Raw genomic sequence first — 25358 nt, 5'->3', positions numbered from 1 at the left:
GCGCGATCCTATTGAATGGTGAAACAGACGAAAGACACCAAATGATTACATCCTGTGGACACAAGGAGTAACTCAGCAGGTCAGGCAATATCTCTGAAGAACATGGATAGGTGACCTTTCGTCAGGACCCTTCTTTTGCTGTATGACCCACTGAGTAACTCCAGCACTTTGTGTGGCCCTTTGATCTCATCCTGCTTTAGTTTTTTACTTCAGGGTTATATGTATGGCTTTATCAGACTTAAATAATACTTCCCTCCAGTATTTAGTCATATCGCATATTTTTCTAGCTTGGAGTGAGTCAGGAGTCTTCTCATTTCACATTGGACATTCACTTCTGTGTAGATTGTTCTCCTCCCTTTGAACATACATTTGGCCCAGTGTCTGGTCCAGGTGAATATCCTCCATCCTTCTCCCAGTGCTCTTTATGTAAACCTTGTCATACACTTCATCTCCCATGGACACCTATCCTTTTAGGTACCACCCTGATAAGGCTCATATTCATCCTGTTGTCCCAAGACCCACATTCACACTGCTCTCTGGACTTCTACACTATTTCTACACTATTCTGGAATGGATTATTTGATGGTCAACCGAGGTGAGGAGGAGAAAGATTTAATAGAGACATGCACGGTAACGTTTCTACACAAAGAGTGGTGGGTGTACGGGACAAGTTGCCGGAGGAGGAGGTTGAGGCAGGTACTATCTTAACATTTAAGAGACATTTGGGCAGGTACAGAGGGATATGGGCCAGACACAGGCAAAGAGACTAGTGTAGAAGGGGCAAGTTGGTCGGCCAAGGCAACTTGGGCCGAAGGGCCTGTTTCCACACTGTATGACTATGACTTTATCTTATCTTGGGGTTCTTGAATTCAGTTTCCCCTATGTGGAATATTGTCTGAAAAAGGGTCTCAAACCGAAACACCACCTATCCATGTCCCCCAGAGATGCTGCATGACCTTCTGAGTTACTCCAGCACTTTGTGTCTTTCTATGTAAACCAGCACCTGCAGTTCATTGTCTCTACATTATAAAGCCCCTCTGCTGGTACACCAGCTCTGAAAACTCCCCCGCACCCCACTGCAAGCCTATTTAAGTGATTCATATCCACAATCTCTGCACTAGGTTTAAACATAAATTAGTAGGATTTATTACAACATTGATTTGTTTTCAAGTTGTTCATCGTGATTGAGACCAGAATTGATTTGTCTATTAACATTTAAGTCATTAAACCAATTCAGCAATTCACTTTAAGTAAAATGAACATTTTCAGAAATGTCAAACATCTTTGGAAAAAGTGGGTCAAAATTCCTCCCCAGATCACTGGAAAAGTACTTCTACAAACAAGGTTCAAGAAGGCAGCATCTGAAGGGCAATAAAGGATAGGTAATAAATGCTGGCCACCACTCCACCGTAAAAACTAATGATTCGTTTTCTTGAAAAGGTTGACACTTTCTTCTGTGGAATGTCAAATGTATCTTCTATAACATTCCTGCTGTGCTTCACAAGTCATTTCCTGAGTACAACTTGATGTCTGCAGGGGAAGTGGAGAGTAAGTTGAGTCCAAAGAGACAAACACAGGAATTTAGGTTGAAACATGTACCCAGGCCCACAGCTTCATGTGTGTTTGTTCCTCCACTTGCCCCCATGGTGTGTGCCTCTGGTGCTCCACAAGCCCACCCTGTGGCCAGTATTTGCCCATGGAGCATGATGAGACATGCAACGGAGGATGCTGATTAAGCAATTTCCAAACAGAGTACAGAGCACATTAGGTGGCACAGCTGTAGAGTTGCTGCCTTACAGCGCCAGTGACACGGGTTTGATCCTGACTTCGGTGCTGTCTGTGTGGAGTTTACATGTTCTCCCTGTGACTGTGTGGCTTTACTCTGGGTGCTCCGGTTTCATCCCACATCCCAAAGCTGTGCGGGTTTGATGTTTTATTATCCTCTGTAAATTGACCTTAGTGTGTACGGAGTGGATGAGAAACTGGAATAACATAGAACTGGTGTGAATGGGCGATCAATGGTCTGCGTGGACTCGGTGAGCCGAAGGACCTGTTTCTATGCTGTATCTCAAAATTAAACAGGCGGTCTGGTACTCCCTAAATCCCACTGCCCAGTGGACACAGAAATAGCCAGACACCCAATGCCATGTGTCTGACAATTCTAAGTAATCTGGGAGGCAAAATTAAAAGCAGGAATCAGACGACATTGAGGCTCCCTTAGAATAGTTGTGGCAATGTGACTGAGAGCCTGAGCAGAGCATTTCTGTGGCAACAGATGTCCTTACTTACCGTGGGCTTATGGGAGCTGCTGATAACCAGTATAAATGGTAATCAGCTGTTGCAAAATAGATTGAAAGCACAAGTACATTTTTCAAGGGAAAGGTAGCGATGATTTTTAAATTAAATGGGTAATTGGAGTTCAGGCAGCTGCATCGCTGGAGAGGTAAGGCAAGAGCGAGCTGGCACCCTGTTCTTGTGTTCATTCTGACATCAGATACTAGGACTCACATCCAGGATTAGATATGTGAATGAGATGAGACGGCAGACATCAAATATGGAGTGGATATTACTGGGTGACAAGGGTGTGGAGATTTAGGAAGGGGTGAGAAGGAGGCAGGTTATCAAGTCAAGGGTGGTTAATTATCATATGTACTGACACAGAACAACGGCATTCTTACTTGTTGCAGCTTATCAGATCTGTAAATAGAATACACGCAAATAAATTAAATGATCAATAAAAATTCAATACATTAATACCCATAATATGAATGGATAAACAGACGTCCATAGTGCAACCAAAGACACGGTCCACAGAAGATCATAGTTGCTGAGGTTAATGGTGTGCAGTGTTCACGAGCCTGTTGGTTGCTGGGATGAAACTGTTCTTGAACCTGGAGGTCATGGTTCAGAGACTCCTGTACTTTCTTCCCGATGGTAGCAGCAAGATGAGAGCATGACCTGGGTGGTGTGGGTCTGTGGTCAGTGAGATGAGAGCATGACCTGGGTGGTGTAGGTCTGTGGTCAGTGAGATGGGAGTGTGGCCAGGGTGGTGTGGGTCTTTGATGATGGAATTCAGGTACTCAGCACGTCAAGAGCAATTTGAAGATAAACGGCTGAGTGGATTTCTCTCTTGACTCAGACAGTACAACTCCTGGCCTGGGGCAGTGGGCTGCAGTAATACCAGCAGAACCAAGAAACAGAGAGCTTTCACCCATTCGCCCATCAGCGGTGAATGTTCTGAGGACCATGTCCAGCTGTGTACATCGTCTCGATTCATAGAGGGTGATTACTGCAAGGCCAACTTTTCATGCCTCCTGTGTTATCCATGGGAAGGTGATAGTGAACAGCCTCACTGACACACTGCACCCACACTTACTGTGCTATTTTGACGGCTGCACGTGTGCGGCAAAGGTGCTGGCACTTTGCAATAATGGAAAATTGAGATATATTTCAAAGTCGGACTGTTGCATGCTTTGGAGCAGAACCTGGGATGGTGGCATTTTCATGCCCTAGTCCTAGTAGGTGAGGAAAATCTCAAAGGCTATTGTAGAGCTTAGTGGGTCTATTGCAGTGCATTTACCAGTTGCATGTTACTACCAAACTACGCTTGGGGATGAAGGGATTGAATTATGGGGAGCTGTACGGGATTGCTTTATCCTGCATCGTGTCAAATTTCCTGATCATTATTTGAGCTGTACTTAACAAGGCAAGTGGAGATCGTGCCATCTCACGCCAGGATGATGGGTTTTGCAGCAAGTACATTTGGAAGGGATGTGATTGGACTCTAGAGAGGATCTCTGCCTGGCATCTTTGCTGCAAGGATAGCATTGAGTTCTCACTGCACTAAGCCTGGATATTGTGAAAACCTTTCTGCATGTGAACACAGGCGGCCTTGTATCTATGTCTCCACCAGAGTAACTCGCTTCTTCTGGAGTGTCGGAGGATGAGGGGAGACCTGGTAAAGGTTTATTAATTATGAGTGGCATAGATAGGGTAGACAGTCAGAACCTTTCTCGAAGGCTGGAAATGTCAAAGACTAGAGGGCACTGCCCTAAGGTGAGAGGGGTAACGTTTAAAGCAGATGTGCAGGACATATTGTTTATGCAGAGGATGGTGAGTACCTGTAACACACTGCAAGGTATTAGTGGAGGCAGATATGTAGCGTTGTTTGAGTCTTTTAAATAGGCACATGGATATACAGAAATTGAGGGATGTTGATCAAGTACAGGCAGAATAGATTTGACCTAGCATCATACTTGGCAGCGACATTGTGGGTCGATGGGTCTGTTTCTGTTGTAAAGTTCTATGGTCTATCCATTTACCCCTCTCTGTAGCTTAAAAAATTTTGATGCAAAAAAAATGTTTTTTATCATGAGACTAATAATCCTGTTTCACTTGATTTTATACCTGTCACATTGAGTCTGATCCCACCACCAAAGGTGACAGCCTCCCACTGTCCTGACCTCTCATAGTTTTACTTCCATCTTTGTACTCCTCATTTAGATATACAGTCCCAGCCTCTCCACTTTCTCCTTGTAACTGTAGTCCTTCATCTCTGGAACCATTCTGTCAAATCTCTTCTGGAACCCCTCCAATAACTTCACCTCCTTCCCATAAGGAGACAAACATAAATGAACACAATATGCAAATTGAAACTAGACTTGTGTTTTGTCAAGGTTGAGCGTAACATCCTTGCTCTTGTGTTGCGTTTGTGTATTACCAGAGTCTAGAACTGCCTTTGCTGTATTAACAACTTTCACAGGAGCTCTGCCACCCATACGCCCAGCGCTCTCTGCTCCTGCACCCCGGTTAGCAAAGAATCCTTTGTTCTATGAAACCTCTCCTCATTCTTCCTACCAAATCACATCACTTCAACTTACTTCACCTGAAACATCATCTGCCACGCATCAGCCTGTTCATGTCCTCCCAACCTCTTCACAATTCACAATACTGACAGATTTTGAATCAGCTGTTAATGTAGAAAATGTGGCTTACACACTAAATCTAGGTCATTAATATAGATTTAAAAAACCAATGGCCCCCAACACTGATCTCTTCAGAATACCCTGATTTACCTTCCTGCAACCATTCACCAATAAGGCCCTCTCTTATTTTGACAGCTGCATGTCCATGTCATCAACATCCTCTTTCTTTTCCGATAAGCCTGCTGAGTGACATGTTATAAAAAAGCCTCTGGCCATCCCAAAGAAGTGTCCTTGGAGAGGTTTGTAACATTAGGAGGGGCATAGATAGAGTAAGTAATTCATCTTTTTTCCCACAGTAGGAAACTCTAAATCTAAATTGCATAGATTTAATCTGAGAGGGGAAAGATTTAAAAGGAACCTCACAGGCAACTTTTTCATCCAGAGGTCGTTGGGTATACGGAAAGAGCTCCCAGAAGAGGTAATTGAGGCAGGTACTGTAACAACATTTAACAGACATTTGGACGGAAAATGGATAGGAATGATTCAGAAGGATATGGGCCAGCCAGGCATAGGCAAGCGGAACTGGCTTGGTTAGACATTTTTGTCAGCATGGCCAAGTTGGACCGAAGAGCCTGGTTCCAGTTGCATAGCCCAATGACTTTATGATCTGTCTTCACATCGTAATGCCCAATGGAGAGACTTATTAATGATGAAATACACCTTTGGGCACCCGCCACTGACCTGCCCCCCCCTCCCACACAACAACTCTGCCAGCCACTCACTCTCAGGCTGCCACCATGAGCTGCCCCTCGGCAGTATCTCCACTGCAGGCTGGATTGCACAATTGTGCCTGATCTTCCCTCAGCCCTCCCAACATTGTGCTGGCCCTGATGGTCCTCATCCCCCACCGCCTCATGCCAGGCTCAAATGACCGCCACCTCCTCCCCAGTCACAGGGGACCGACCTCCTGAGCCCAACCGTGGGACAATGCCAACCCTTGACAAACCCGACTATTGACAATCCTGACTATTGACAATCCCACCCAATGACAATCCCAACTGTGGGACAATCCCAACTGTGGGACAATCCCAACCATTGACAATCCCAACTGTGGGACAATCCCAACTGTGGGACAATCCCAACCATTGACAATCCCAACTGTGGGACAATCCCAACCATTGACAATCCCAACTATGGGACAATCCCAACTATTGACAATACCAAATGTGGAACAATCCCAACTGTTGGACAATCCCAAATCGGAACACTTGGCATGCTGCTGTGGGAAATTTGCCAGAGGGTCAGTGACCCCGACATCTGTGCCCCTCCAGCACCCCTCGGTTTACAGGCTCAATGAAAGACTCCAGCGATTCATTGACACCTTCTCAGGAATGGATGGTGTTGAGATGAGGAGCTGGTCTGCCAAGTGGAGCCACGGCACCTAAATTCATTACAGTAATGAAGACAGTGATACGTAATAACAGCAGCAACCTCACTCCACACTTAATATTTAGCCAATTGACTTATCTGCAATTATTGTTTGGAAGTGAAGCCTGTACTTTTCGTGCACCAAGCACCAGAGACTCACTGTGAGGGCAGTTCATTTTCCACTGACAGGACTGCTGAGGCACAAGGTTTGAGCCTAAACTTTATTAACAGTTTGTGAGCAGGATGCATGGTCATTAGGCAGGAGCAAGAACAATGGCTCCATGGTAGGGAGCAACTTCGACATTCGTGGTTCTCAGCAGGGAGTACCTTATATCTGGGGCACTGGTTTGCAGTCACTGTGGCCAAAGGGAATTACCAGGGCGCGACTGGAGTGTTACAGAGATAGTGAGGTTTCCTGAACTGTTCACGGGAACAACTTCATCGACGGAGGTTCAGGAGTCAAGAGTTTTTAATTGTCATATGTACCACCCACGGAACAATGAAGGTAGTCCCATTTACCTATGTTTGGCCCATGTCCTTCCAAACCTTTCCTATCCATGTGCCTGTCCAAATGTCTTTTAAATGTTGTTACTGTACCTGCCTCAACGACCTCCTCTGACAGCTCATTCCACATATCCACCATCCTCTGAGTGAAAAAGTTGACCCTCGGATCCCCATTAAATCTTTCCACATGAAACCTAACCATCTCACTTTAGACTCCCCCACCCTGGGAAAAACAGAGACTCCTCACCCTATCTATTCTCCCCCCACCCCAAAACAGTACCTCTATAATGTCACCCCTCTGCCTGCTTTGTTTTCAGGTAATGTCCGAGCACATTCCGTCTCTCCCGCTTTCTCAAACCCTCCAATCCCGGCATCATCTTTGTGAAACTTTCCCTGCATCCTTACTACCTGAATGACATCCTTGCAACTCCCAAAGTTTCTGAGCTAACAAGGGGAGATGGTGGGTTTGACCCAGGTGAGATGAGGTGGGAGATGGCCAAGTCAGATGATGGAGAGAGTAGTCATGGGAAGGTGTCCGGCCTGAGGTTGGTGGCACAGTGGTAGAGTTTCTGCCTCACAGCGCCAGAGACCTGGGTTTGGTCCTAAGTCTGGGCGCTGTACGGAGTTTGTATCATCTCCATGTGACCACATGGGTGTTCTCTGGGTGCTTCGGTTCCCTCTCACATTTCAAAGACGTGCAGGTTTGTAGGTTAATTGGTTTTGGTAAAATTGTAAATTGCCCCTAGTGTGTAGGACAATGCTAGTGCACGGGGTGATCGCTGGTCGGCGCGGGCTCGGTGGGCTGAGGGGCCTGTTTCCATGTTGTATCTCTAAACTAAAGTAAACTAAAATTTGCTTCATCGTGGGACAGACCAGTGTCTGTCTCAGTGAGGCTGGGGTCAGTGGATCCCAGCCACCCACCAGGGCCAAGTGTCAGCTAAGGAACGGGGCTGCTGTGGTCCCCATCACTGGTGTTGAACCGTGTCTAAAGATATCATTTCATGTGCATTTAAACAAATGTTAATGGGTGAGGTGCTGTCTGCAATAATGCGTATAAATCCTTCATAATTTTCCAACATAACACTTGATCAAAGTAGAGAGCAGCTACTGGAGAAATGTATTGCTTGACATTGTGATTCTTACTGTTAAGCGGGCTTCTTCTTGGATTCTTTTGGCTGTTTGTGCATTGTGATGAATGATTGTCATTCATCACAAGTCTGAGGTTCGGCCGCGGGCCAGTGGACGACGTTGTCAAGAGCTGCGTCCGCTGGATTGGAGGGCGGCAGCTTCGACCACCCCCGGGCCACGGTGTTTGAACCGGCCCGTTTGCGGAACTCGGTGAGCCGCGGGACTGATTTACCATCGCCTGGTGGGGTATCGCCTCAGCACAGAGGGAGAAGAGGAGGGAAGAGACTGCAGCCCTAAGATTTTTGCCTCCCATCACAGTGAGGAGGTGTTTGGTGGACTCACTGTGGTGGATGTTAATTTGTGTTTACTGTCTGTTCTGTTGTCTATTATTGTATTATTGTATGTATGACTGCAGGCACGAAATTTCGTTCAGACTGAAAGGTCTGAATGACAATAAAGGAAATTCAATTCAATTGTTCGATCGCACCTTTGGCCCAGCAGGTCACGATAGCAGTTGTGACCCGCCCGTCCCGTTCTCACCTCGCCTCATCTCAGCAACGCATCCAACTGCAATAGGATAGCTGGAAATGTGGGATGCACTCAACAGGTCACTCAGCATCTGTGGAGAGAGGAGCAGAGTTCACACTTCAGAGAGATGACCTGTTATAAGAACAATGAACGTAACATGAAATCAGAGAGTTTTTCTGACCCTAAACATCGTCTGTCCATTCCCTCCGTGGATGCTGCTGACCCGCAGAGTTTATCCACCACTTTGTGTTTCGCCCTTTCTATTCTGGTGCTCTCTGGTCCCAGTCTTGTGTACAAAAAAAGCATGAATGGACCACAGGTCCATACTCAGGCTGTGAGAATTTGTAAAGATCAGCTTTCTACTTCCCACAACCAAGCTGATGTTTCCAGAGTGGGAGAGTCGAACACCAGAGGGTACAGCTTCAGAATTAAAGAACAAACCCTTAGAATGGAGATGAGTAGGGATTTCTTTAGCCATAGGTTGGTGAATCTGTGAAATTCTTTGCCACAGATGGTGGAGGAGGCCAAGACACTGGGTATTTTTAAAGCATAAATTGACAGATTCGTGATTAGTAAAGGCATTAGTAATGGTCTAATTCTAATCCTATGTCTTATGATCTGATGGTCCTACACTTGGAAGCCAACTTCATTGATCAGGAAATAGACACAAAAAGCTGGAGTAACTCGGTAGATCAGACAGCATCTCTGGAGAAAAGGTGATGTTTTGGGTCAAGACCCTTTTTCAGACTGAGGGTTAGGGGAAAGAGAATCAAGAGATATAGACGGTGATATAAAGAGAAATAGAACAAATAAATGAAAGATATGCAAAAAAGTAACGATGATAAAGGAAATGATGATGAACGATGATAAACCATTGTTGGCTGTGGGCTCGGTGAAAACTAGATTTGAGCAGTCAATGCTGAAATTTTAATTGGAAAAAGAGACCAGGATACAGGAAGTGTAGATTCCATGTCGATTGCATGAGCAAGTTGTCCTATGTACCTGCACACCGTGTGAACCTCAATGGTTGGGTGTTCATGACTTCTTCAATTGACCCCAATGAGTGGTAGCAGACCAGTGAATGTGCCCAGAATGACATTTTCATCAGACATCATCACCCCCTACGATGCTTGTGTACAGACATTTTCATCAGTCTGTACCCAAGCATTAATGAATGCTGATTTCAAAGATCAAATTAAAACCTTTGTTCATTTTTTTCCCTTGGGGAATTCAAGGTTGTTTGTTAAATTTATAATGTTTTAAACATAGAAAAATGGAGAATGGTGTGTGAACAGATCATTCAGTCCTTCTCTACCATTCAACATGATCATGATTCACCATTCATCTCTGCACCCTGCCCTTCTCCCATTTCACTCGCTCCCTTTAGCATTAAGAAAAGTATCCACTCTTTAGAGTCATAGTTTCATACGGCACACAAACAGGCCCTTCAGCCCAGTTTGCCGACATGATACCCCATCATTGCTAGTCCCACCCACCCGCGTTTGGCACATATCCCTCTAAACCTTTCCAATCGATGTACCTGTCCAAATGTTTTGTAAATGTTATAGTACCTGCCTCAACTACCTCCCCTGCCAGTTTATTACATATACCCACTGCACTCCATGAAAAATACACCCCTCAGGTTCCTATTCAATCTTTTCCTTCTCAACTTAAACCTATGTCCATTGTTCTAGATTCCCCTACCCTGGGTAAAAAGCTTTGTGTATTGACCCTGTCTTTTCCCCAAAGGACTTTATACACGTCTATAAGATCACTTCTCATCCTCCTGCTCTCCGGGGAGTAAAGTCCTAGCCTACCCAACCTCTCCCCAGAGCTCAGGCCCTCAAGTCTTTCTTGAAGTTATTTCATACCATGGTCTCCTGTGCCTGTGGTAGATAATCCATTTTGATGCTATTAAGATATCAGACATTTTACTTAATAAATTACCAATTTTACTAAGTGCTGAAATGGTTCAAATCATCCAAAGTACATTGAGTGTAACCACATTCACAATGCAACATTAACCCAGTCCACCAGATCCAACCCCCAACCACTTAAAATCTAGCCAAGTCGAGTTTATTTTCGAGAAGTCTGAAGAAGAGTCCCATTCTGAAACATCCCTTATCCATGTCCTCCAGAAATGTTGTCTGACCCGCTGAGTTACTCTAGCACTTAATGTATTTTTTTGTAAACCAACATCTGCAGTTTCTTGGCTTACACAAAAAAGCTGAGAAACTCAGCGGGTGCAGCAGCATCTATGGAGCGAAGGAAATAGGCAAGTTTCGGGCCGAAACCCTGTTGTCTTCGGCCCGAAACGTTGCCTATTTCCTTCGCTCCATAGATGCTGCTGCACTTATTGTTTCTTTTTTTGTGTAACCTTCGATTCTCCAGCATCTGCAGTTCCCTCTTAAACTCTGCAGTTTCTTGTATCTCAAGTTTGTTATCATATGGGCGAGTACGGTGAGGTACAGGTATAAAGCAAATCTTGCTTGCAGCAGCATTACAGGCACATAGGCTGAGACAACGCACTAAAACATAAACGTTCCATATACTCACCACCCTCTGTATGAAATTGTTGCCCCACAGGTTAGTGCAAAACACATTGAGAAAGCAAGTCAACAGTAGTGCAAGAAGTGGTCAGTTGTGTTCCATTGCTGAGGTAGGGCTGGGGTTCTGCAAATGACTTAGAAAGTAGTTGTTCCTAAAATTGGTTGTGTGTAGCTTCAGGCTTCTGTACCTCCTGCCCGATGTCAGCAGCAGGTAGAGGGCATGGCCAAGATGGTGGGGATCCTTGATGATAGATGCCACCTTTTTGAGAAGAATCTCATGTTTATGCCTTCAATGGTGGGGAGGGCTGTGCCTACGAAGACCGGGGTTAAGCCCTTGTCCCACTTACGAAACCTGAACGGAAACCTCTGGAGACTTTGCGCCCCACCCAAGGATCCCGTGCGGTTCCCGGAGGTTTTTGTCAGTCTCCCTATCTGCTTCCACTACCTGCAACCTCCGGAAACCACCTGCAACCTCCGGGAACTGCACGGAAACCTTGGGTGGGGCGCAAAGTCTCCAGAGGTTTCCGTTCAGGTTTCCTAAGTGGGACAGGGGCATAGGTCCACCACTCTCTGCATTCTCTTGTGTTCCTGTGCATTGGAATTGTGCCTCACATGAGGAATCACCATTGTGGTGCTCTGTCTGAAGTCCTGGAATAAGGAAAGTACAGAATGAGGCTATTTGATAATTAGGGCAGCACAATGTAGCAGCGGTTGCATTACTGCCTTACAGTGCCAGAGACCCTGGTTCGATCCTGACTACGGGCGATGTCGGTACGGAATTTGTATGTTCTCCCTATGACGGCATGAGTTTTCCCTGGGTGCTCCGGTTTCTTCTCACACTCCAAAGAAGTACTAGTTTGTTGTTTGATTGTAAATTGTCTCTAGTGTGTAAGATAGTGTTAGTGTATGGGGCACTCGCTGGTGGACCCAAGGGCCTCTTTCTACACTGTAGCTCTAAAGTCTAAAGTCTATGCTTATGGCATCTTGCTGGGAGAGCAATTGGTTTGTCCCATCCTGCGTCGCCTGTCTTCTATCCCAAAATGTGGTTATCCGTTTCGCTCCTGAGGGCTGTAGTGAATCCGTTCCCCATCAGTTAGAGTGCATCAAATCATATCCAGTGAGAGTGTAACATTATTCTCTCCTGAGCAATTGCATGTACTCTGGCCACTTCTGTTTGAACGCTGATATTTAGACAGCTCGCAAGGTTTTTGCTACAGCTTTCTTTCATTTGATCAGAGTATCTCCTGCTGTCTTCTGTGAAGTTTGTGTTGACTTCCTGTCGTGAGTTAAGTCACGAGGCAGAGACACAAAAAGCTGTAGATGCCAGAGAGTCAGTAGGCGTGTCTGCTGAGAATTCTTCATTTAGACGATTGATACAAATTGATTTTCTTGTCGTCTTTGATGTTTAATCTTCTCGTGGAGATGCAAGTGAAGCCAAGTCCAAATAAATGTTTCTGCTTTTATGCATCTCAGCCTTATTAAGAAAGGGTTTAATTAAAGAACATTAGGGCTGCTTTGCAGTGCCATCTCATAAATGAAATGTTGTCTGTGCCAAGGAGCTCTGTAAATCACAAAGTGTCTGACATGCAAAAGAGAACTTGAAATGACCATTAACAATTGCAGAACTCAGCTTTAATGCAAATAATTTTACAGAAGTATTTGATTCTTTGCATAGTTTTGAGGATGATTCATGAGGGTATGGCATGCTGCCTGGAATGACATAATTTGACAAGGTCCTTCAAGATAGGCATATCCAGAAAATTAAGTTACATTGGATCCACTAAAGGACAAAAAATGCATAGGAAGGAACTGCAGATGATGGTTTACATAGAGACATAGAAATATAGAAAAATAGGTGCAGGAGTAGGACATTAGGCCCTTCGAGCCAGCATTGCCATTCAAGATGATCATGGCTGATCATCTTAAATCAATACCGTGGTCCTGCTTTTTCTCCGTATCCTTTGATTCCTTTAGTCCAATTGGCTAAATCTAACTCTCTCTTGAAAACATCCAGTGAATTGGCCTGTACTGTCTTCTGTGACAGAGAATTCCACGATTCACAACTCTCTGGGTGAAAAGGTTTTTCCTCATCTCAGTCCAAAATGGCCTCCACCTTATTCTTAAACTGTGACCTCTGGTTCTGGACTCCCTCAACATCGAGAACATTTTTCCTGCATCTAGCCTGTCCAGTCCTTTAAGAACATCATGTTTCTATAAGATTCCCTCTCATCCTTCTAAATTCCAGTGAATACAAGCCCAGTCGACCCATTTTTTCCATCATATGTCAGTCCCAAGCTTAGATTACCCAAATAACCTAATTCTGCTCCGATGACTTATGAACTGATGAAAAATGGAATGCGTGGAAAGTATAGGTATTGGTTTACTATTGACGCATGTGCAAAGATACAGTGAAAAACGTTGTTTATGTACTATCCAGTCAATACTCTATATGAGTACAAACATGCCATGCACAAATACAACAGGTAGTGCAAAGAGAAAAATATCAGTGCAGAATATATTGTTACAGCATTACTGTATAAGAGTTACAGAGAAAGTGCAGATTAAAAAAAATGAATAGCCTGCAATGAGTTAGGTTGGGAGATCGGGTCTACACCCTAGTTTGTTGGGAGGTGAGGGTGAAGAAGCTATTCCAGAACCTGGTGGCACGTGTTATCATGCTTTTGTATCCTCTTCTTATGGGAGAGGGAAGAAGAGGGAATGGTTGGGCGAAAATGTTGTGGAAGTAATGCAGGTCGCCGGAGTGATGATCTTACTGCCAGGTATTGGTGAAGAATGACCTGGAGAGATTAGAACAAGATCAGGGATTGACTTGAAGAAGAGAGGAGTGGTAGAATTCATCAGATGATCAAGGTGGTATCTGCAGACTGGGTCAACGATGGAAACAGGAATATGGTGGAAGCTGTTTGAAAGGAAATTAAATTTAGCAGGAGAGGAATAATCAGAGCTTTCCAGAGGAAATGTGAAGAAACGAAGACCCACAATGTAGCATGACATCCAAATTCTCCTGTGAAGATAACAGTATAATTCAATAAATATTTAATAAATAAACAGGATATTACTTAATGTGTTTTTTGTTTTTTTTTAAGTAAAAAAATAAACTATTTTTAAGGCAGACAGGATACTGCTCTGATCATAACATCAATCAGGGATTCATTCAAATCCCCTTTGGGCAAAATCTTTTCACCTCAGGATGATTTTTATTCTTCCTATAATAGGGTAGACAATGCCGTCGGGAGTTGCAATGTTTTAAAATATAGAGAAATATAATTAATTGCTCAAAGGCAAACAAAGGCATCTGTAAAAAGTCCCTTTGGTTTGTAGATATTTTTTAAATTGCCCATCTTCATTGTAGATTTTTGAATCATGAAAATTGTCTTAAATCTCAATCAAAGACAAATATTTTTTGCACCTGATTAAAAATTAAATCTAGTCCTGCTATACGTATGCTTATTTAGTACAATGTTAATTGAATCTGCATTTGGCGGCACAGTGGCACAGCGGTAGAGTTGCTGCCTTACAGTGCTAGAGACCTGGGTTCGATCCTTTCTATGGCTGCTGTCTGTACGGAGTTTGGACATTCTCTCTGTGATTGCTTGGGTTTTCTCTGGATGTTCCGGTTTCTTCCCACGCACCAAAGGCGTACAGGTTGGTAAGTTAATTGGCTTTGGTAAAATTATAAAATTGACCCTTGTCTGTAGGATAGAACCAGTGTACGGGTGATCTCTGGTTGACGCGGACTTGATGGGCTGAAGGGCCTGTTGCCACGCTGTATCTCTAAAGTCTAAACTAATACCCTCATTGTCAGAACTGGGGATGTAGATGAGTCTAGTGCACAAGTCCTCGGATAGACACTGTGCAACGTTTAAGTAAATCAGTGCCGAGAACTATAGCCTTGCGATGAGTAATTCATGGGTCTGAACTAAAGGCTGTAATTAAGGTTTGTAGAACCGGGCAGGAATGGAGAGAATCAAAACAATTTCTTTGCTAAAGTCGGTGAGTCATAGAACAGCGAGAACTGAATTTAATTAACCTTTACTTTTTTATCCTAATTATTTTCTTTGATAAAAATCAATCTTTGCTTTCCTAGAGCTGAATGCTGTGCAGGAGCTGCCAGATCCTGACCTCAGGGAAGCTGCTTATCCTGGACCTTGACTCACAGTTGGTTTGACAAGTGAGAGACAGCAGTAATTGGAGGTAGACATAAAATGCTGGAGCAACTCAGCGGGTCAGGCAGCATCTGTGGAGAGAAGGAATGGGTGACATTTTGGGTCGAGACCCTTCTTCAGACATGGAGGAATGGGTGCTTGAAATCCAGGATTTAGTTGAACACAAAGTGCTGCAGGAACTCACCGGGTCAGGCAGCATCTGTGGAGGGATTGTGGACCCTTCTTCACACTGATTGGAGTTGATGGGAGAAAGCTGGAAAAAAGAGATGGGGTGGCACAAATCCAGTCTAGTGATAGGTCTGAAGAAGCGCCTCAATCAAAAAAATCATCTGGTCACTCCTTCCACAGATGCTGCCTGAACCACTGAGTTCTTCCGGCATTTTGTGTTTTTCTCAAATTCCAACATCTGCAGTTCCCTGTGCATCTGTTAAGAACTATACGTCTGAACTGTGCAGGCATGTTTCAGAAGTGTCCAATGTCCATAATACACTGCTGGATTACATGTTGGGTGACCATAGAAGAGGAGAACTTTCAACCCTCTTGTTTCTGGCTGACTCCAGTTAGCAAGACATTGAATACCAGACAACTTTGTCACTCTCGTTCAGAGGAAAAGGGCACTTTATCAGCCACAATTAAACTTGGCTCGCTGTCCTGTGTCGCTTCTAGCTGACAGGCTGGCGAGCGATCATGGAAGGTCCGCACAACAAAGACAACATTTATATTTTTGTAACTCAGCATGGTTGAGGGAAAGTTGTGGCTCTTGAGGAAACATTCGCATTCCACCACTGCTTTTAATGAACTTTGTGGGTCCCAAAGTGCCTACCAGTCAATCGTTGAAGTGCGGTGACTGATGATTGCTCTAACCCATCTCAGAGATCAGCACAAAGGGGAAATTTAACATCAAAACATTTTGTAAAACGCTGTCAAATTTCTGCTGACATTTTCCTTCCGACAGAGGTGGAGTTTCTCTGGGCCATGCGCATAACAAATGTAGTGGGTGGGCCTGCTTCAAACTACACTGCAAAGTGAAGAAAAGACTGCATTAAATAAGACCCCATTTCCGGGGGCGGAAAGGAAAGTTTACATTAGCATTGCTCCAGGCACAATCCCTGGCCATCACAGAATGCTTTACAGCAGCCTCCCTCAAACAACTGATGACCATCTCGTCTGGTTTTGTTTGTCATAGAGTCATAGTCATACTACATGAAAACAGGCCCTTCAACCCAACTTGCCCATGCCGACCAACATGCCCCATTAGTTCCACCTGCTTGCGTTTGACCATATTCCTCTAAACCCATCCTATATATGCACCTGTCTAACTGATTTTTAAACGTGGCAATGGTACCTGCCTCAACTACCTCCTCTTGCAGCTTGTTCCAGACCCACCACCGTTTGTGTAAGAAAAATTACCCCACAGGTTCCTATTAAATCTTTCCCCCCTCACCTTAAATCTGTCCTCTGGTTCTCGATTCCCCTACTCTTGGGCTAGAAATTCTGTGCGTTTACCCGATCAAGGAATATTCGTATTATGAATATTCCCAAAGACAGAGAAGTACTACCCTGCTTTCTTTGATAAAGTGAAATGGGATCAGGGGGACCAGGAGGAACCTGGAAAATTGCAGTTATCTCTCAGTACTACATGAGAACACCAGTGTGAGATTTTAATTTAACGCAATTCCAGTGGCCGCTTTACAGGAAGGATGCACAGGCTTTGGAGAGGGTGCAAAGGAGGTTTAACAGAATGATGCCTGGATTAGAGGGTATTATCTTTAGGGAGAGGTTGGACAGATTTAGATTGTTTTCTCTGGAGTGCCAGAGGCTGAGCAGAGACTTGATAAAATTATGAGAGGCATAGATAGGGTAGACAGTCAGAATCTTTTCCCCAGAGTGGAACTGCCAAAGACCAGAGGACTTAGCTTTATGGTATGAAGGGCAAAGTTTAAATGACATGTTTGGGGCTAGCTTTGTACACAGAGTGTTGTGGGTGCCTGGAAGATGCTGCCAGGGGTGGTGGATGCAGATACAATAGTGGTGTTTAAGGGTCTTTGAGAAAAGAACATGGGTATGCAGGGAATGGAGGGATATAGATTATGTGCAGGGAGAGGAGAGTAGTTTAATCAGGCATCATGTTCGGCATGGACATAGTGGGCTGAAGGGCCTGTTTCTGTACTATACTGTACCATGTTCTGTGTAGTACAGCTGAAATCTCTGGAGTGGTAGCTCCGATCCACGACTGGATTGGGGAAGCTCTGCACTGTATATATGTTTTGAACAACGTTACGCACTTTCCTCCACCAGATAGAAAATGGAGCAGCTCAGATCAAAACAAGAGCCTTGGGATGGGTTAAACAAATATATTTAAATATATGTAGATTTCTCCAGCATGTAGAAGGATTAAGTTGTTTTTTTCTTGCTGTAATATCAATGGGCATTATGTTGTTCAGCTATTAATAAATACTTCCAGCAGTAACAAATCCTGACCACATTGTGCAAGGAAACCGTGAAAGAAAAATACTGGTTTGACAAATATCATTGGGTTTTTGAGGATGATAAAGAGTGGGTGGGGGCGGAGGGGCACGGGGTGGAGGGGCAATGGCAGGCCAGAAAACCGTTTTTCAACAACTCTTGTTAACTTGGAGATCGCCAGAAGAGGGGTTAAAGGAACAAAGAAATGAGTTATATCTTTCTTGGTGAACTGTTACTTATGGGGATGTCAATGGAAGACTGGAGTGGGAGTTTAAGGGGTAAAAAATGTCTGTCACTCGCTCACTGTCATTCACGCAGTCACTCATTCATTCACCGTCACTCACTCAATAGACAATGTGCAGGAGTAGGCCATTCAGCCCTTTGAGCCAGCACCGCCATTCAATGTGATCATGGCTGATCATCCACAATCAGTACCCCGTTCCTGCCTTCTCCTCACATCCCCTGACTCCGCTATCTTTAAGAGCCCTATCTAGCTCTCTCTTGAAAGTATCCAGAGAACCAGCCTCCAACGTCCTCTAAGGCGGAGAATTCCACAGACTCACAACACTCTGAGTGAAAAAGTGTTTCTTCGTCTCTGTTCTAAATGGCTGACCCCTTATTCTTAAACTGTGGCCCCTGGTTCTGGACTTCCCCAACATCGGGAACATGTTTACTGCCTCTAGCGTGTCCAAACCCTTAATAATCTTATATGTTTCAATAAGATACCCTCACATCCTTCTAAACTCCAGAATATACAAGCCCAGCCGCTCCGTTCACTCAGCATATGACAGTCCCGCCATCCCGGGAATTAACCTTGTGAACCTACACTGCACTCCCTCAATAGCAAGAAGGTCCTTCCTCAAATTAGGGGACCAAAGCTGCACACAATACTCCAGGTGTGGATTCATTAGGGCCCTGTATTGTCATTCACGGTCACTCACTCTCTGTCACTCACTGACTCACTGACTCACTCACTGACTCACTCACTCACTCACTCACTCACTCACTCACTCACTCACTCACTCACTCACTCACTCACTCACTCACTCACACACCGTCACTGCAGTGCAAGGTGAGAAGGGAAAGATTTAGGAAAGTGAGCAACATTTTCACTGAGAGGTTGGTGAGTATGTGGATCGAGCTGCCAGAGGAGGTAGTTGAGGCAGGTTTTCATAACAACATTTAATGGGCATTTGGACATGGATAGGAAAGGTTTAGAGGGATATGGGCCAAATGCAGCCCTTACAATGTCAGTGCTAACTCAGGCTGAATGGTGTCCTCAGTTCCCCTATCCTTTTACTCATATGTGTGAAGCTTTGACTCTGTGAAGTATCTATCTGGTAATTCAGGATCTGGCATTGTGTGGGGTCACCTATGGCAGGGTTTGAACGTGGCAACTGACAGAAGCTGAGAGACTGACAAGAGACACAAACCGGTACCACATGGCAAGATAACCTTGTGTGGCAACTTCCACTCTCTAATTAGAATGCCCTCTCCTCTGCTCAGTTGGAATCCTCTGATATAATATGTATTCATATACCATTTATCATGCCGACTGTGTAGCTGGCACATGTTGGCCGGCGTGGGCAAGTTGGGCCGAAGGGCCTGTTTCCACACTGCATCACTCTATGACTCTATGACTGTGTAAGGGATTATTAGTTGATTTCTCAAACAGATTTCTCTCTTTCTACAGCTTTGTTCAACCTCATACCAGTGGGCCTTCGGGTTGTTGCCATCCAAGGGGTGAAAACAGGTCTCTATTTGGCAATGAACAATGAGGGGTACCTGTACACATCTGTAAGTACTTTGTTTGTACTGATTTAGTTTCAGCATAGAACGTGTTGGCTCATCTTGGGAAATGTTCTTCAATGTACTGGATGGTCACACTGATTTATTGTGATCAAAGAAAGCTGATGTTTAAGGTTTAAATTCCTGAAAAGTGATTGATATTATTGGCTGTTTCTGCTTAGTACGACAACTACAGATTGTCAATCTACATGTTAAATGAACACAGATGCTTTGTAAATCATTTTCAGTGTTTTGTTACCCATCTGTACAGCACACCTTTGCGTTTCCTTGTCCCGTAATCTCGTTAAATTGTCCACAGATGTGTCACCCAGCTTTGGTGAGTTCTGCTATATTGTGACATTCACAAGAATACTGATTCACAAGGAAACTGGAAACACAATTCATTTTCCTTGATGCATAGGAGGACAATCAGCCCATCGAGTCAATGTCAGCTCCTGGAACATACATATCTGCCCCATTTCCCCGCATCTCCATGTAACCTGTTCCCTCTCATCAACTCTCCTGAACAACCGGCCACTTACCTACAGCATGGCCATCTAACCTAAGAGCAGGTCCTGGGGATGTGGGAGGAATCTAGGGCACCCAGGGGTAAGCTGTGTGGTCAGAGGAGCAATGAGACCCAACCTAGCAGACCTTGCCTCATTAATCAAACTCTCACCCCAGGAATCAACCTGTTGCACTTCCTCTGCTCCACCTCAATGCAAGGTATCAAACATGGAGAGCAAACCACAGTGCTCCAGATGTGGTTTCACCAACTCACCAGAAACGTGCATCCATATTTCCCTGTATTGTATTTATGCCTCACATCCCTTCACAACTCCATCAGTGTGCCAATAATTAACTTTAGCAAATCTTTTAGACTTTAGCGACAAGTGTGGAAACAGGCACTTTAGCTCGCTGAGTCCGCACCAACCATCAAAAACCCCATACACCAGCACTATCCTACACATAAGGGGCAATTTACAATTTACTGAAGCCAATTAATCTACAAACCTGCACGTCTTAGGAGTGTGGGAGGAAACCGCAGCACCTGGAGAAAAACCCACGTGGTCACAGAAAAAACCTACAGTACAAACTCCATACAGCCAGCACCCATAGTCAGGATCGAACCTGGGTCTCTGGCACTGTAAGGCATCAACTCTGACTGCTGTTCCATTGTTTTCTTTAACCCGTTTTGTTTCTTGCCCTCTATACCCTGTTTCCTCATTAATATACCCGGAAAACCATGAAGCCACACTGTGTATGAATCATATCATTAGATATTCAGATTTGTTTAATAATTTCTGGTGTTGATGTAATTTATTTGTAATATTGTGAGCATGCAGTCATGAGCAAAAGGGCAAGAGTTGCGATGGGAAGAAGTCGAGTTTCATTGAAGTGGAATGCCCTGGCTGCTTCAGTGGGACCTTGCAATGAGGTTTAGAGGAGAGGGGAAATGAAGCATTCTAGGCTGTAGGGAAGAGCAGGGAGTGTAACAAGTTGGACAGTTCTTTCACAGTGTCAGCTCAGGCTTCCTGGATTGTATGGACTCCTGTACTAAATTTGCTTTGACCCATTAACTTCACAATTACAACATGAAAGTGATACATTTCAATGTGCATGTTCTGAATTGTTAGCTGCTGTTAACTTGGATGGGAGTCCCAAACTGATTAAAGAAATTAGCAATGCGCAAAGTGTTAGAGTAACTCTGTGGGTCTGGCAGCATTCCTGGTGAACATGGCTAGGTGCCAGCATTTGGGGTGGTACAGTGCTGCAGCAATAGAGTTGCTGCCTTTCAGCGCCCGAGACCTGGGTTTGATCCTGACCATGTGTGCTGTTTGTTTGGAGTTTTTACGTTCTCCCTGTGACTGCTTGCCTTCTCTCCTAGTTTTCTGGTTTCCTCTCACATTCCATAGACAGGTAGGTTTGTAGATTAATTGACTTAGGTAAAAAAATTATATAAATTGTCCCTAGTGTGTAGCATAGTGCTAGTGTACAGGTTGATTGCCGGTCGGCATGGATTCAATGGGCCGAAGGGCCTGTTTCCGTGCTGTATCTCAAAATAAAAAATAAAAGTGCCATTTCGGGTTGGGACCCTTCTTCAATCTGAAGTCCCTTCTTCTTGTTTCTACGAAGTAACCAGCAACATTGTTGATTTTACAAGGAAAAACATTATTCTTCTATGAAATGTGTCAGGAAATGAAACGCAGATTGAAAAGATTTTATTTTTTGAATTAATTGGTGCTTACATAACAGCGTACAGTAAGTAATGTGAGCTGTTCCTGCCTCTATAATTTATCTCTCTGGAAGGTCCCTACAGTGCTCAAGAAATGTCAACTCGCGCGCTATAAAACTAATTAATACAGTCCCACTACGTCCAGTAGGTTTAAGTATAAAATGTCATAGGAGCGCGGGGATCTAGGTTTTCAACAGTGGCATACATTTATCCACTTTTATACTCTGATCAAGTCCTTCACCAAACCTTTGCTCTGAGTGACCAAGCTCCAGGTTAGGACCTGGGGGAAAGTAATTGTTTCAACAAGAACCAAGGCTTTGAAGAAGAAATGTGCAGGAAGGAAATGCAGATGCTAGTTTATACCAAAGATAGACACAGAATGCTGGAGTTACTTTCAGTCTGAAGAAGGGTTCCAACTCGAAACGTCACCTATTCTTTTTCTCCAGGGATGCTGCCTGACCCACTGAGTTACTCCAGCATCTTGTGTCTATCTTTGAAGAAGAAAGTTTGTTTTAAAACTAATTCTGCTCGGTTTTGATGAAAGTACTGTGTTATTATCCTGCTGTTTCTCACCACGGCGACTGAGTGGTTTAATGCAATCAGTGCGCATTGAGAAGGTTTGCAACCTGACATTGTCTGAATATACTGATATAAACGTTAATGTATTCTGTGCCATCATCTATGCCATTTTAAAATCTAACCCCTCAATTGTTGAGCTATAAATGTACTTCTGTATAAATGTTTCAATGATTTTCTAATGTAACATTTCAGATTAACATTTTATTCTTTAATCAATCTACATTGAGAGAAGTCCTACAGTGTTGACGTTACTTTCAATACTTGGTTTATATGATGCTTGAATTACTTTATATTCTCATTATTTGGCTGCAATGAGCTCTATAATTAGTTGAGTTGGAGACCGTGAAAACGTCTCTCCTGTCAGGCATTAGTTCTATCAAAGCACAAAGTGCTGGAGAAACTCAGCGGGTCAGGCAGCCTCTGTGAAGGGAATGGGCAGGCGACGTTTCAGATCAGAACCCTCTTCAAACCCAAACCATTGTCTGTCCATTCCCTCCAGAGTTGCTATCTGACCCTCTGACTTCCTCCAGCACTGTGTGTTTTGTTCAAAACTCCAGTGTCTGCACTTTCTTGCGCCTCCACTAGTTCTATTACATATTTCAGTACGTTTATCCTGATTGTGCATCTAGTATATCATCGTAACAAAGTTGGCCACAGTATTGCACTGGAAGTCAAGTGTTCACATATAAATAAGCTAAAATAAATGCAAATCGATGGTGTGCCATGGATTCCCATATGTTCCACAATCACATTTACTGAAATATTTAGATAAGGCAGTAGGAATGTTAGAGGAAAACTATTACCTTGAGGAAGGTTTCCAGAAAAAGAGAGTGAGTTCTGGACCACTCTAAAATTCAGTAGCTACATGAATGCGCCATTATCCTGTTGATTTTATTGTCATTTTGAGCACATTTCCTAGATATTTTGTATGAGGCATGAATACTTATAAGTTCATATAAATGTTACTTATTTAAGAAAGACACCAGATCATGTTGTGAACCACTGAATCTGTCATACCCACGGGTACGTGAGGTACAGGTACAATGGCAAATCTTGTTGCAGCAACATCGCAGGCACATAAACGATACACAAAATCATAAATTGCACATAAATTCTACAAGACAGTTTGTGCAAAAAAAGCGAGACATTCATACAAAACACAACTGGACAACAAGTCCATGGTAGTTTAAGAAGGAACTGCAGATGCTGGAAAATCGAAGGTACACAAAAATGCCGGAGAAACTCAAAGGGTGCAGCAGCATCTATGGAGCGAAGGAAATAGGCAATGTTTTGGGCCAAAACCCTTCTTCAGACATGGTAGTGCAAGTGGTGGGCCATAGTGTTCTGTTGCTGATGTAGGATTAGGGTTGTGCAGACTGTACAAGAACCAAATAGTTGTAGCCTCTCTCCTTACTGTCTCAGCAGCAAGATGTTGGTGATACCCTTTTATGAGCTTTCCAAATACCAGAAAGAGTTTTCCCCCATGAAATACCTCAGAACCCATGGCAATTTAATTGGCCACATTATCTATCGATGCTAATCCAGAATCTGTTAGGCAGTCAGATATATGTCACCTCTTCATGTCATGAAACTGGAGAGGGTACAGAGAAGATTTATGATGATGTTGCCGGGACTCGAGGCCCTTTGCAATTAAGAGAGGTTGAGCAGGTTGGGACTTTATTCCTACGGAATGCAGGAAGTTGAGGGGTGATCTCATAGAGGTGTATAAAACCATGAGGGGGAATAGATAGGTTGAATGCACCTGATTAGTCTTTTACCCAGGTTAGGGGAATCAAGAACTGGCAGACATAGGGTTAAGGTGAGAGGGGAAAGATTTAATAGGAAGTCGGTGGTGTGGGACTTCAGGCTTCCATACCCCCTGTGCTTTGCATTGATAACTGAAAGAGGCAACCCCAGATTCAATTCAAGTCAGGTCCTCTCGCAGGTGCTACGGACAATGTCTCAAGAGACAGTTCATAAGTTCAAGAGTCATAGGTCATTTGGACCATCGAGTTACTCCGCCATTCAATCATGTCTGATCTATCTTTTGCTCTCAACCCCATTCTCGTGCCTTCTCCCCATAACCCCTGATACCCTTATGCCCCTGTCCCACATAGCAGATGTAAACAGCAACCTCTGGTGACCTTGCCCGCCACTCAAAAAAAAAATCAAGGTCGAGGTGACCTGCAACCTCCTACCACCTCCCACGCATATGTTGAAAACCTTGCTCGACTATGAAGAAAACCTGCTTCGACTAGACCTGTGACAAAATAATGATCGATTTTTAAAACGGCAACTTATTTTTAGTTGAGGCCGATTTTAATCATGATGAAAAAATAGCAGAAACCTAAATGAAGCCTCAACCATGCGGAAACCACTTTCGACCATTAGGGAGAGTGACCAAAACCTCCGGTGACCTCATGGAAACCTTGGGTGGCGTGCAAGGTCACCAGAGGTTGCTGTTTAGGTCTCCTAAGTGGGACAGGGGCTTTACTAACCAAGAACCTGTCAATCTCTGCCTTAAAAATACCCAAAGACTTGGCCTCCACAACCGTCTGGCAATGAATTCCACAGATTCGCCATGCTCTGACTAAATAAATTCCGCCTCAACTCCCTTCTAAAGACATGCCCTTTTATTCTGAGGCTTTGTTCACTCTGGTCCTAGACTCTCTCATTAATGGAAACATCCTCTCCACATCCATTCTATCCAGGCTTTTCACTATTCGGTAAGTTTCAATGAGGTCCTCCATCATCCTTCTAAACTCCAGAGAGTACAGGCCCAGTGCTGTCAAATGCTCATCATACATTAACCCAATCATCCCTGGATTCATTCTCGTAAACCACCTCTGGACCCTCTCTAATGCCAGCACATTCTTCCTCAGATCTGGGGCTTGATCTCTCAACTATCCGTGTGCCAAGACATTCCGCCTGGTCAAGATATTATTGCACATTGCAGGTACTATGGCGATGTTTAAGACAGGTACATGGCTAGGACAGGTTTTGAGGGATCTGGATCAAATGCAGGCTGGTGGGATGAGTG

At 44.1% G+C, this 25358-nt stretch overlaps 1 protein-coding gene across 7 annotated transcripts in view; it reads left to right on the top strand.

Annotated features, from left to right (window-relative positions):
* The window catches only part of fgf13a (fibroblast growth factor 13a), a 306682-nt gene that overhangs the window by 246812 nt on the left and 34512 nt on the right, over positions 1-25358 (top strand). For all 7 annotated transcript variants that reach the window (XM_055643974.1, XM_055643973.1, XM_055643971.1 and 4 more), the window contains one exon: positions 19409-19512. In XM_055643974.1, the coding sequence (XP_055499949.1) occupies positions 19409-19512 (104 nt within the window). The remainder of the gene's footprint in view (positions 1-19408; positions 19513-25358) is intronic.

Source organism: Leucoraja erinacea, chromosome 12, assembly GCF_028641065.1.
Source record: "Leucoraja erinacea ecotype New England chromosome 12, Leri_hhj_1, whole genome shotgun sequence".
Classification (NCBI taxonomy): Eukaryota; Metazoa; Chordata; class Chondrichthyes; order Rajiformes; family Rajidae; genus Leucoraja; species Leucoraja erinaceus.
The sequence above is the reverse complement of the archived record's forward strand: the minus strand, read 5'-3'. Positions and strand labels throughout refer to the sequence as shown.